This window comes from Alligator mississippiensis, chromosome 14, assembly GCF_030867095.1.
Source record: "Alligator mississippiensis isolate rAllMis1 chromosome 14, rAllMis1, whole genome shotgun sequence".
Classification (NCBI taxonomy): Eukaryota; Metazoa; Chordata; order Crocodylia; family Alligatoridae; genus Alligator; species Alligator mississippiensis.
This window is the reverse complement of record NC_081837.1, coordinates 28,713,646-28,723,984: the sequence shown is the minus strand read 5'-3', so window position 1 is coordinate 28,723,984 and position 10,339 is coordinate 28,713,646. Positions and strand designations below refer to the sequence as shown.

At 42.4% G+C, this 10,339-nt stretch overlaps 1 protein-coding gene across 1 annotated transcript in view; it reads right to left on the bottom strand.

Moving 5' to 3' along the window:
• Positions 1-342: 342 nt before the first annotated feature.
• LOC102559230 (myeloperoxidase) overlaps positions 343-10,339 on the bottom strand; it is a 29,364-nt gene continuing 19,367 nt past the window's right edge. The window contains exons 10-14 of the mRNA XM_019486351.2: positions 10,074-10,320; positions 8,500-8,670; positions 6,574-6,811; positions 4,182-4,393; positions 343-1,045 (exon numbers count right to left, since the gene is read on the bottom strand). Of these exons, the coding sequence (XP_019341896.1) occupies positions 1,023-1,045; positions 4,182-4,393; positions 6,574-6,811; positions 8,500-8,670; positions 10,074-10,320 (891 nt within the window). The 3' untranslated portion in view covers positions 343-1,022. The remainder of the gene's footprint in view (positions 1,046-4,181; positions 4,394-6,573; positions 6,812-8,499; positions 8,671-10,073; positions 10,321-10,339) is intronic.

Genomic DNA, 10,339 nt, shown 5'->3' with positions numbered 1-10,339 from the left:
ACTCTTAAACAAAAGGAAGATGCATTGGAGGTGCAGGGGGGTGCATGTGCACCCCCTGAAAGTGCTGGTGCACCCCCTGACCGGTTGTGCTCGCCACTTAGGTGGTAGGCAGGGGGGGGCAGGCAGGAGCACCAGATTTCTATTTCACTTTAATAGAAATCAGGCTTGCTAATTTCACAGAAGTATGCAGTTGACTGAAACTAATGATTGCCAGCTTTGTGATTCTCCTTGATCACTGTTACCTGGTTTCTTTAATAAAAATGCTTTTTTTTCAGTCAGTTTCCATCTTTACTTGAATGTGAGTCAGCAATTGGTCTGTTTAAGAAAAAAGACATTCACTCTTTTATTAGGAGCCACAAAGGAATTAATAAGGCTATCAGATCTATCACCATTTCTATGAGAAAATGGATGCAACAGCCCTGATTCACTAGTGCTGGCAAAGTGGTGTTCTTGCCATGAGTTTTTCCAATCTAAACCCCCAGCTGTCTGGGCAATGGGATGTGCCATAACTTAGGGTTACCATACGTTTGGGTTTTCCTGAACGTGTCCTCTTTTTTGGCCCCCTGTCCTCCTGTCTGGGTGGGTTTTTAAAATACAAGCAAATGTCCAATGCATCGCCACTGTGATCCCCCAACAGTCAGTCACCTTGCCCCACTGCCCTCAGCCCCAAGTATCCAAGCTAGTAGTGCAGGGGAAAGCCCAGAGGCAGAGCAAAAAGCTCCAGATGGCACCTTCTTGAATTATTTTCTTATCCTACTGAAACCATGATTTTGTTCAGCAATCTGCTTTGGAATGTCATCTTTAGAACAAATTGTATATTGAACTGGGACTTCTTTTAATAATGCTCACTTTTAATTTGATTCCGCCTCCCTGAAAAGGCCCATCCCAAAATAAAATTAAACAAATCGATAGCAGCTTTGCCCCAACTTTCCAGACAAGAAAATACTAGAGCAAACATGCTGAAGAATCTGTCCCAGTCGTTTCCTGAATCCAAACGTCTAGCCGATCATCAACTTCCATCATTAAGAGTCACCAGATGCTTCTTCTGGGGAAGTCAAAATGAACAGGGTATTAGTAACAAAGAGACGGGGATTACTGCCTGAGCATGAGAAACTGGGGTATGAGATGTGCATTTTATCTCCATCTGTTAACAAGGAACAGAGGAACAATTGGAGATCTGGGGCAAGGGAGGAAAAGGACAATGACCCAGACATTCATAGAAGAGATTTTAAGACAGTTGTATAGCTAAGAGAATTTCTGACATATTTGCAATCTCCCTCCCCTGAAATCTAACCAACAAAATTGTATAGGGATCAACTGGCCAAGAAGATTGATAACAGGTTGGAGGTCACAGTGGTTCCTCCTGAAAATGTAACCTCAATTCATCTATAAGCACAGTCATTAGGTAAATATTCATTAATATTAATATGAATTTAATTTCATTGTTTTCAAATCTAGTAAAAACTCATTGAAATTTCTTACATAAACGACATGGAATGTAGGATTATGAGGGCCTGAGTAAAGTGTGGCAGGAGTTCTAATTCTTAAAAGACCAAATCTAAAATTAGCTTTAATTCATGCTAGTTGGCAAGTTTGCTTATAAATTCACCAAAAATTCATTCTCAGAAGAGTAAGCACAGTAAGCCTGAGACAGATAATGCACAGTTTTCATTTGTAATAGGGCTATGTCCTTGCTTTTAGCACAAAACTCGGCTGAATAGTAATGATTATGAAATGACTGCATAAAGCAGTGGTGCTCAGTCTTCTGGCCCCAGAGCTGGCACAGGGCTAGTATGCCAACTGAATCCTATGGGCAGGTTCAGACCATGGGCCAGATCCAGCCGCTGAGCAGCCCCTCACACTGACCTGACCCCACACACCAGATCCAGTTATGGAGCGACACGTTGGCATAATAAGACCTACAGGGCCATGTCATCTGTGCTGCTGTTCCCCATGAGTCTGAAACTTTGGCTGTAGGGAAGTAGTAGCAGCGTTAACTGCTGCAGCTCTGGAAGGTGTGGCTGAATGCAGCCTGATGGAAATTGAGCACTACTGGCATAAAGCCTATCTGGTGTTAAGAAAAGGGCTCTGTTCAGAGACATGTAAGAAACATTCATTTGTTGTCCAACCCTTTTTAAAGCTGGCTCCATACTTATATGTACAATAATATATCCTTCTTGCATTATAATTAATCCACTTTCAGAACTGGAAAGCTCTACATCAGCTGGAAGTCAGTGCTTGGCTCAACACATTTTTTCTAGTGATTATCTCTGAAATGAATGCAGTCAAAAGACAAGGGTTTTAATTATACACTCTTTGGGTAGAATCTGTTTTTGTTTGGTGTTTGTACAGCAGCTGCACTCTGAGTTCAATACCTGAGGGCCAAAACTATCAAATATGTCATACATGTTTAAAGATAGGCCTGTCCCTTAGACTAGGGTTTAAAGTAGACTGGAACAGAAGCTTTCACCATACCAGCCCACAAGAAGGTCAGTGTGAGGAACTATTGCTTACCCAAGTCAGAGAGAGGAGGGGGCTACAGGATTTTAAAAAGCACGAGTCAAGTGCCTGATTCACATTTACTGTTGATTTGCTTTAGGTATCTCTTCTGTTTGAGGTCCTTTGAAAAATATCCCAGTAGATTCCCTATTGCCATCATTCTGCCCATAAAAAATATTTTATTATCTAAGTGTAAATAGTTTTCTAGGCACTTAAAGACAGACATAAACATGGGTGTATCCAGGATACTGGTGCACATGCACCCTCCCTCCCCACCCTCCAGCCCCCATTGATTCCTGGTCTGCACAGATAGTAAAAAAGCATGAGGGCAAATTGATTCAGTCTTTGCAGGTTAGTCTAAGATGCAAAGGATTGAAGCAATAAACAGACATTCACTTCTGATTCAGGAAATGCAGCCACATGCCTGAAGTGGCTCAAGCTAGGAGCCAGAAGGTGCTAGAGCACAGCTCTCTAGCACATAGCTAGCATGGACTGTACGTTCACTTCCTCTTCCTGCTGCCCCAAGGTCTCTGAGATTTGCAGTCCAGAATTAAAGCAACAGGACTCTGCAGGATCGCTCATCACTCCCTCTTCCTGCTTCCAGGTGTCGCTGGGATTTGTAGTCCACAGTCACAGCCAGCACTAAGCAAGGAGGGCAAACAGCTCCATACTCTAGGGAAGGTAAATTAAGCCTGCCCCCACCCCCCTCTCGCTGGCCCCAGCCCCCAGCAGGGGTCTGCCTGGGGGAGGGGGTCAGTAAGTCAGCCAGTAAGGCCAGTGAGCCAGCCCTCACTGCTCCAGCTAGGGAGGAGAGGGGAGGGGCCAGCCCTGCTCTCTGGAGCTAACAGCAGCCTAGCCCAGGGCTGCAAAGCATTCTGGGATGCTGGGGGAGTCTGATTTAACTTGAACTAGGAAAGGGTCTGGGACAGAAGTTTCATAAATGGTTTGACCTAAAATCAGCTAAGTCTGATGCTACATTCAACCAGGTTTATCTTAAACCAGTTTCAGTCATTTTAAAACTGGTTTATGTGCACTGAACTTCTATTGTGTTACAGGTTGAAACCAGTTTCTGATCACTTAAACTGGTTTGTGGGCAACTTCTTCTATCCCTAGCCCCAAAGTTTAAAACCAGCTAGATACCTGGTAGTGGCAGAACTATTTCTAGTCAGGCAGTGCTGAGGGATCAATTGACTTCATGGCTCTATAATTTACCTGATCCCTTCTAAACACTTCATTCCACATGTGTTAACAACAACCCCCGCTCCCCTCCCGCCCGCCCCCTGCGCTTCTTTTTAACGGTCTTGATATCCCATCAATCAGGCATCTTTTGTTCTGCAATTCTGCTCTCTATTAGCTGTTCCTGGTAATGAAGCTCCTATTTCATAGCCCCACAGATTGTTTTTTAACATATTCCAATTAAATTATTTGTTTTTTCTTCTCTCTTAAGCTGAATAATACAACCTTAGGCCCCAAGCATATTAGTAAAGTTTCTAGTTTGTTTTTAATTGGAAAAAAGTATGTGTTGTTTTATATGTGATGATACACCTCACTATTTGCACTCCCCTTTTCCAAATTCTAGATCTGCCCATGGACATAAATATCTATTTTTGGTACCCTGGAAGAAAAATAATATTTCCTGTCTGACAAAACTTCCACCGTGAGCCAACATATTCACTCCACACCTTTTTCTGCATTCCTTGATCTCCATGCTGAGAGGTCCAGCTTTGGTATCTGGTTGCAGCTCACAAAGTCTGTGGGGAATCTGTTGGCCTGGAAAACGTTCCTAGGTACTTTCTGGATGCGTGTGTTATCACAGATCATGCGTGACAACGAGATCCTGGATAGGGCTTGGCGTTGCTTTGAAGTAAAAGTGTTTTGATTTTCCCACCAGAATCTACAAGAAACAGAAGGAAAATAGCAACAGATTTATCCGTTAGGTTTCTACATGCTTTGGGCTGTTGACCATGAAATGTCAGAAACACAAAAAATTCAGAACTAAGGTTAAATTAAAAAACACAATATTGAGGCCTGAAAATGAGTACATGACATGAAGTAGCCTTAACTTTATTCTGCACTGAAGCATGCCATGCAGAAACCCCAATGAAGACATAAAAAGTTCAGTCTGAAGTTTTACCATTTATGATTCCTCTAAATCATTTAGCTGACTTGGAAGGACACTTTTTCATTTTTCATTCTTTTTCCTTTGAAGTAAAAATCCGCAAGCATCACCGAGCATTTTCTCAGGAGTAATCAAACAGGACATTATGTAGGCAAGTCTGGGATCTCTCTCTCTCTCTCTCCCATTGCCAGGCATATGGGGAAGAGGCAGAGATGATCCGAGTAGGGTGTGGGGCCCGGGGCAAATCAGCCTGTGTGGGGTCCCGCCCCGGGATGTGAAGAAGCCAGTGGCAGATTCGGCGGTGGGGAGGAGGGGGTGGCAGGCGGCCAGAGGCACTGATTTTAGCAGCAGATTCAGCGGGGGGGGGCGGCATGCCAAGTGGCCAGACATGAAGCCAGCAGCAGCATGGCATTGCTGCACCACTCCACCTAGCTCTACAGGGGCCCCCGAAGTGTGGGAGGGTTGCCCTGATTTGCCTCCCCCCAGGGATGGCCCTGGGAAGAGGGATGATTGAATGACTGGAATCCCTACTGCTCCACAACTGAGGTCATGGCATATTGTTTCTGTTGCATGGTGTTTTCTGCAAAGGGTGAATTGTGCATCTTTTGAGTGAATGAGAAGGGAGGATCTGTTAAGTAGTTTAACTTTTCAGTTCTTTGCATTTCATATTTAAGCATATTATAGGTAGAAAAGTCTTAACTAAGGGATTGTAAACACAAGGAGTTGAAGAATAAGCATCCTGATTAGATATTTATGGTAAATACTGGAACAAGAGCATCTGTGCATGGTTTTAAACAGAAACAGGCATTGTTTTAATACCCTTGATGTAACTTAACTTTAGAGATATAGCAGAGTAGACTTGAAATCCAAGGAGAAAATAAGAGTAAAGGAGATTGCAATAATAGTATCATGCTTGCAGTGTTCTGCAAACCTTACTTGTGACTGTACCAGAGTTATAAAAGTTGCCCTAAAACCGAGTTAATAAACACTTACCTGGATCCAATGGTTACATAGGGATATTACAAAGATAAAGATATGGTTGTCCCTTTTTGGTCGGAGCAGATAGGCAATAATAAAGGCTTTGCACATTGCTTAGGTTAGAAGGAAAAAAATATAATACCAAGTCAAGTATTTCTGGTTGAAGTCATGTTAAAAAAATCTACACAAATCTTGAATGCAGTGGGAACAAATAATAGGATGCCTGCTATGAGTCACCCAAAATCCAGTCTACCAGTGTATTGTTATGCACATAAACTCAATGGGTATCATGTCCAAAAGCATGTTGGGCTTTAGAAGCATAACAACCATTAATTTTCAATACAAGTCAAGTACCTAACTGCCTTAGCCACTTTTAAAAATTTTACTCAAAGAGGGAGGCTCCCAGAATATTCCATAGGTCATTATTTGACCTGCCAGGATGGCTTTGGGTGACACTCAGCCCATCAAGACATTTTTCATATCCTTGGAATTACTTCAAGAAAATTATTCTTGCCCTTGTTGGGACTCAGAGCCAAAGATTAAAATGTTTGGAGACAGAAAAAGGAGGGGTTTAAGCTACAAATGTTTGCATTAGTCATGGGCCAGCAGTGAGGAGAAGGATAAGGAAATAAAATCTGATTTGAAAATTTAAAAGTTATAAGAAAGGGAAGAGGCTAAAAAAGAAGAGTTTGCCCAGACTTCAGGGATGCTGATGCTTTCAAAAGGGGCCACTACAGACCCTTGCAGACAGAGATTGATTTTCAATAGGCACTGAGCACTCAAAACTCAGTTCATGTTAACAAGACCTGTGAGACTTCAGCCCAAAGGGTTTTACCCAAATACTTCTATCCAGGCTGTCCCAGTGGATACAAGTGGGCATGTATGCATTACCAGAAAGAAAATAAAACCTGAGAAGGTGATGATACAATCACAGCTACAGCCATCCCAAACACCTGTTCCAGGACTCCGGTCCTTACCTGTCCCCATCTCGCAATTTCCTAAACTGAGTGCCAATGAGACAAGCCATCAGAGGCCCCACTCTGCCATTATGAACAAAGGGCTCTGCAAGGGCACCAAGCCAAATATCAATGTTGTTTGGTGTCCTGTACAACTCAATGAACATCTTAGCCAACTTGGGATTCCTCAGCACAACAGAGAGTTCATTTTCATTGCGAGGTTGTGAAAGCCGACAGAATCGTCTCCAGGCATTGTACCCTGTGGAAGCAAAGCAAAGTACAATCAATGCCTTCTTCCTTCCACATGAGCTACCAGTTTGCTCCTCTTTTACCTTAGAGTCTAGGGGAGATATACATTTCTTATTTCCAGTTTATCTAAAGACTTTTCTAAACAACTCACCTTACTGCCTACATCTTTGGAAATAAATTATTAAGGAAGTGATATGACCGTCTCCCTATTACCCTGCAGAGTTCATGTGTTCAAGTGAAATGACCATTCTTTGAATGATGTAGTTTTGCCATTATCCTTGCAGGCAGTTTTTAGTCTACCCATATAACTCTGTCCTCCTGCATTTTGGCCATAAGCCAATGAATAAGTGTACCTCTCCATGGAGTGATCACTGATCAGTAATTTTCAGGCTGGCTCTACAGATTAAGGCTTAAATACAAATAAAGACTTCAGTGTCTAGGACAGGACTTATTGTCAAATTTAACCATATAGATCTGAAATAGTGATCCAAAAAATCCCACTCAGTTACTACCTAACCCTGGAGGTGTTTAAATTCGCTAAGCATCTCCAAATTTCATCTTAAAATTTGCCTACGTGTCTAGACTTCTTAATGTGATATGAATGCATTGGATTGTTTTCTTGGATCTCCATCCATCCCCATAAGCTCCACTCAGATGCCTATTTCAGAAAGCAACATCCTACTTACTCATTTATTGTGGTATAGCATAAATAACAAGATAAAAAAAAAAAGATATCCCAAAGAGGTCTCAGCCAATACCAAGACATTTATACTTATGCTCCTTGATAGACATTTTTATGCCAAGATGGGTGAATAGGTTTGGTATGGTTCATTTTTTGTACCATGCTTTTGGACTACCTGTTTTTCTCTTAGATTTCTAAAGCACGCTGTCATTTATATTCATTAATTCAGTGTATGGCACTTGAGATGGAATAATTGCATAAATACAGACTGGAGAATGATTGGCTAGGCTGCAGTACTATAGAAGATCCTGGGGATTACAGTGGACCATAAGTGGAATATAAACCAACACTGCTCTTGTCGCAAAAAAAGACAAAAAAGCCAACAGCATAGTGGGTTGCATTAATAGGAGGTCTCTTGCAAATGAAAGGAAGTGATTTTTCCACTCAGCTTGGTACAAGTGAAGCCTCAGTCAAAACTGTGTCAAGTTTTGAGCCTCACTTCAAGAAAGAAGTGGACACATTGGAAAGAGTCCAGCAGAGAACAACAAAGGGCCTGAGAAACAAAATTTAGAAGGACAGGTTACTTTCTAAAAAAGAACTAGGGTTACTCAGTCTAGAAAAGAGAAGACTGAAGAAGAATTTGATTACAGCCTTCAAATTCCTGAAGGGAGATTACAAAAATGGAGATAGACTTCTCTGTGGTAGTAGAGGACAGGATAAAGATACACAGCCTCAAACTACAGCAAAAGAAATGTAGGTTAAAGATTAGTAACCTTCCGACTATGAGGGTGGTCAAACATTGGAACAGGGTACTAGAGAAGTCGTGGAATCTCTATCCCTGGAAATTTTCAAAAGCACATTAAACAGACACTTGACTGGGATGGCTTTCGGGGTGATCCTATTCTGAGCATGGGGCTGGAGTAGATAAGCTCCTGTCCAGCCATACTTTTCTACATGTATTGTTGCATTTCCTCTAGAGAGCTCTTTCCAAAGACAGCATCAACTGCAGTTCCTACCTGGGAGGCCATGGTCCCTCCCACGTTGCATGTTAAGGGCAGCTAGATCCAATCCAATCCTCTTCACCTGTTCAAACAATCGGTCCCGGAGTTCATCCACAACCATTTGTTTTTGCGTCATCAGTTTGGGCTGATTACCCATCAAGCTGCGAAGCAAAGGATCAATGCCTCCTGCAATGATTGAACAGCTGCTTGTGAACTGCTTTACACATCTATCTCCATTAGCATTGGAAACTACATGTGGAAGGGTCTAGCAAAGCTGAAATGACCGTTTTTATCTACTTGCTAGTACAATAGATATGCTGTCCTGACTAAGGCCCCTTCAGAAAAAGAGATGGTCCAGTGACTAGGGTACTAGCCTGAGGCAGACAAGCTGTAGGGTTCATGCCCTACTCTACCCCAAGACTTCCTTTATGACACTGTGCAACCCAAAAAACTCTCAGGCCTCAGATCCCTGCTTACAGTTTATGTGTAAATTCAGTGCCACATCTATCAGGAGATTGCCATAAGTGCAAAAATCATGAAGTTGCCAGATATAACGGGAAGGATGACCATATAAAAACCTGTGGCTGAATTATTTTTTTTTGCAAGTGTAATGCAGAGTTATTTCAAAATTTTAACTTTATTAGCACCTACAACATTAAGCAATTATGGTGTGAGCTCCCTTAACAAGAAGAGTCACATGTTGCTCACAGAAAGCAACTACTCTAGCAAGATGCTCTGGCCCCTGGTAAGTGGCAGAATTAGTATCTGTTCCTGTGACAAGTGTCCTTATTTTGATTAAAATTACATTGAGCTTGTCTGCCATAAAAGTGACACCAAGGGTGAAGTCACATGTTATACTTAGACCATACTAAATCTGGAATGTTAGCAGTGCTAAAGTTAAAATTATAAAGTGCTGTGAACAGCCACACATTGAGGGTTAATACTATTTCTTGCCTGCACAGCTCTGACTTGCTACTAGAGCTGGCAAACAGAGGCATGACCAGGAGCCAGGACACCCAAGCAATATGTCTGCTCTGGGGAGGGTAGGAACACTGGAAGCAGTGCATCCTGGAGGACTGCAAATCGCTCATTTTATCTCTAAATAGCATGGCCCAGTTACCCTCTTGCCTGACGTCGCATAACTTTAAAGCAGTTGGAGGGCACTTAATGTGAATTAAAAAGCTTTAAACATGAGGACACTTGTATTTTAAGTGCTCTTTACATGGTCTAAATGTAATGTGCAACTTTCACACTAAAGGAGGCTGTGTCTACATGAGATGCTGACTGTGCAGTAGCTCATGACTACTATGCAGCAGCACTGCATGGCAGAAAGTGTGACACAATGCTACTGAGCAGTAGTCTCAGGCTACTGAGCAGTCAGCATCACGAAAAGCCATTCAGCAACAGTACTGCACAGTAACTCCAATTACTGCACAGTCATTTAGTACTTATTTATACAAGTACTAAATGACTGCACAGTAACAACTGTCCAGTCGGCATCTCATGTAGATGTGGCCAGAAACTGGGAAGGGTCTGAATGAGATGTAGATACAGGCTGTAAGAGTTTTGGGCTCCAAAACAGGTTTTACCTTCCATTACAATTCTCCAAACAGCAAAGAAGGATTTGCTGAGGAGTATTTTGGAACCCATAGGCTTATGCTGTTCATTTAACCGTTCCACTACAGGTGGGATGGAACCATGACCAAAGCGGAAGGCCAGCGTGAAGACATTGGCTATTCGGGGATCCACATAGCTCTTGTAGCCTCGGTAGGGAGGAAGAGCTCTCCTGAACTCATTTCCCAGCAGCTTGGGCAGGTAATCTCTGTAGGTTATTATCTAGGAGGAAACAAAGAGA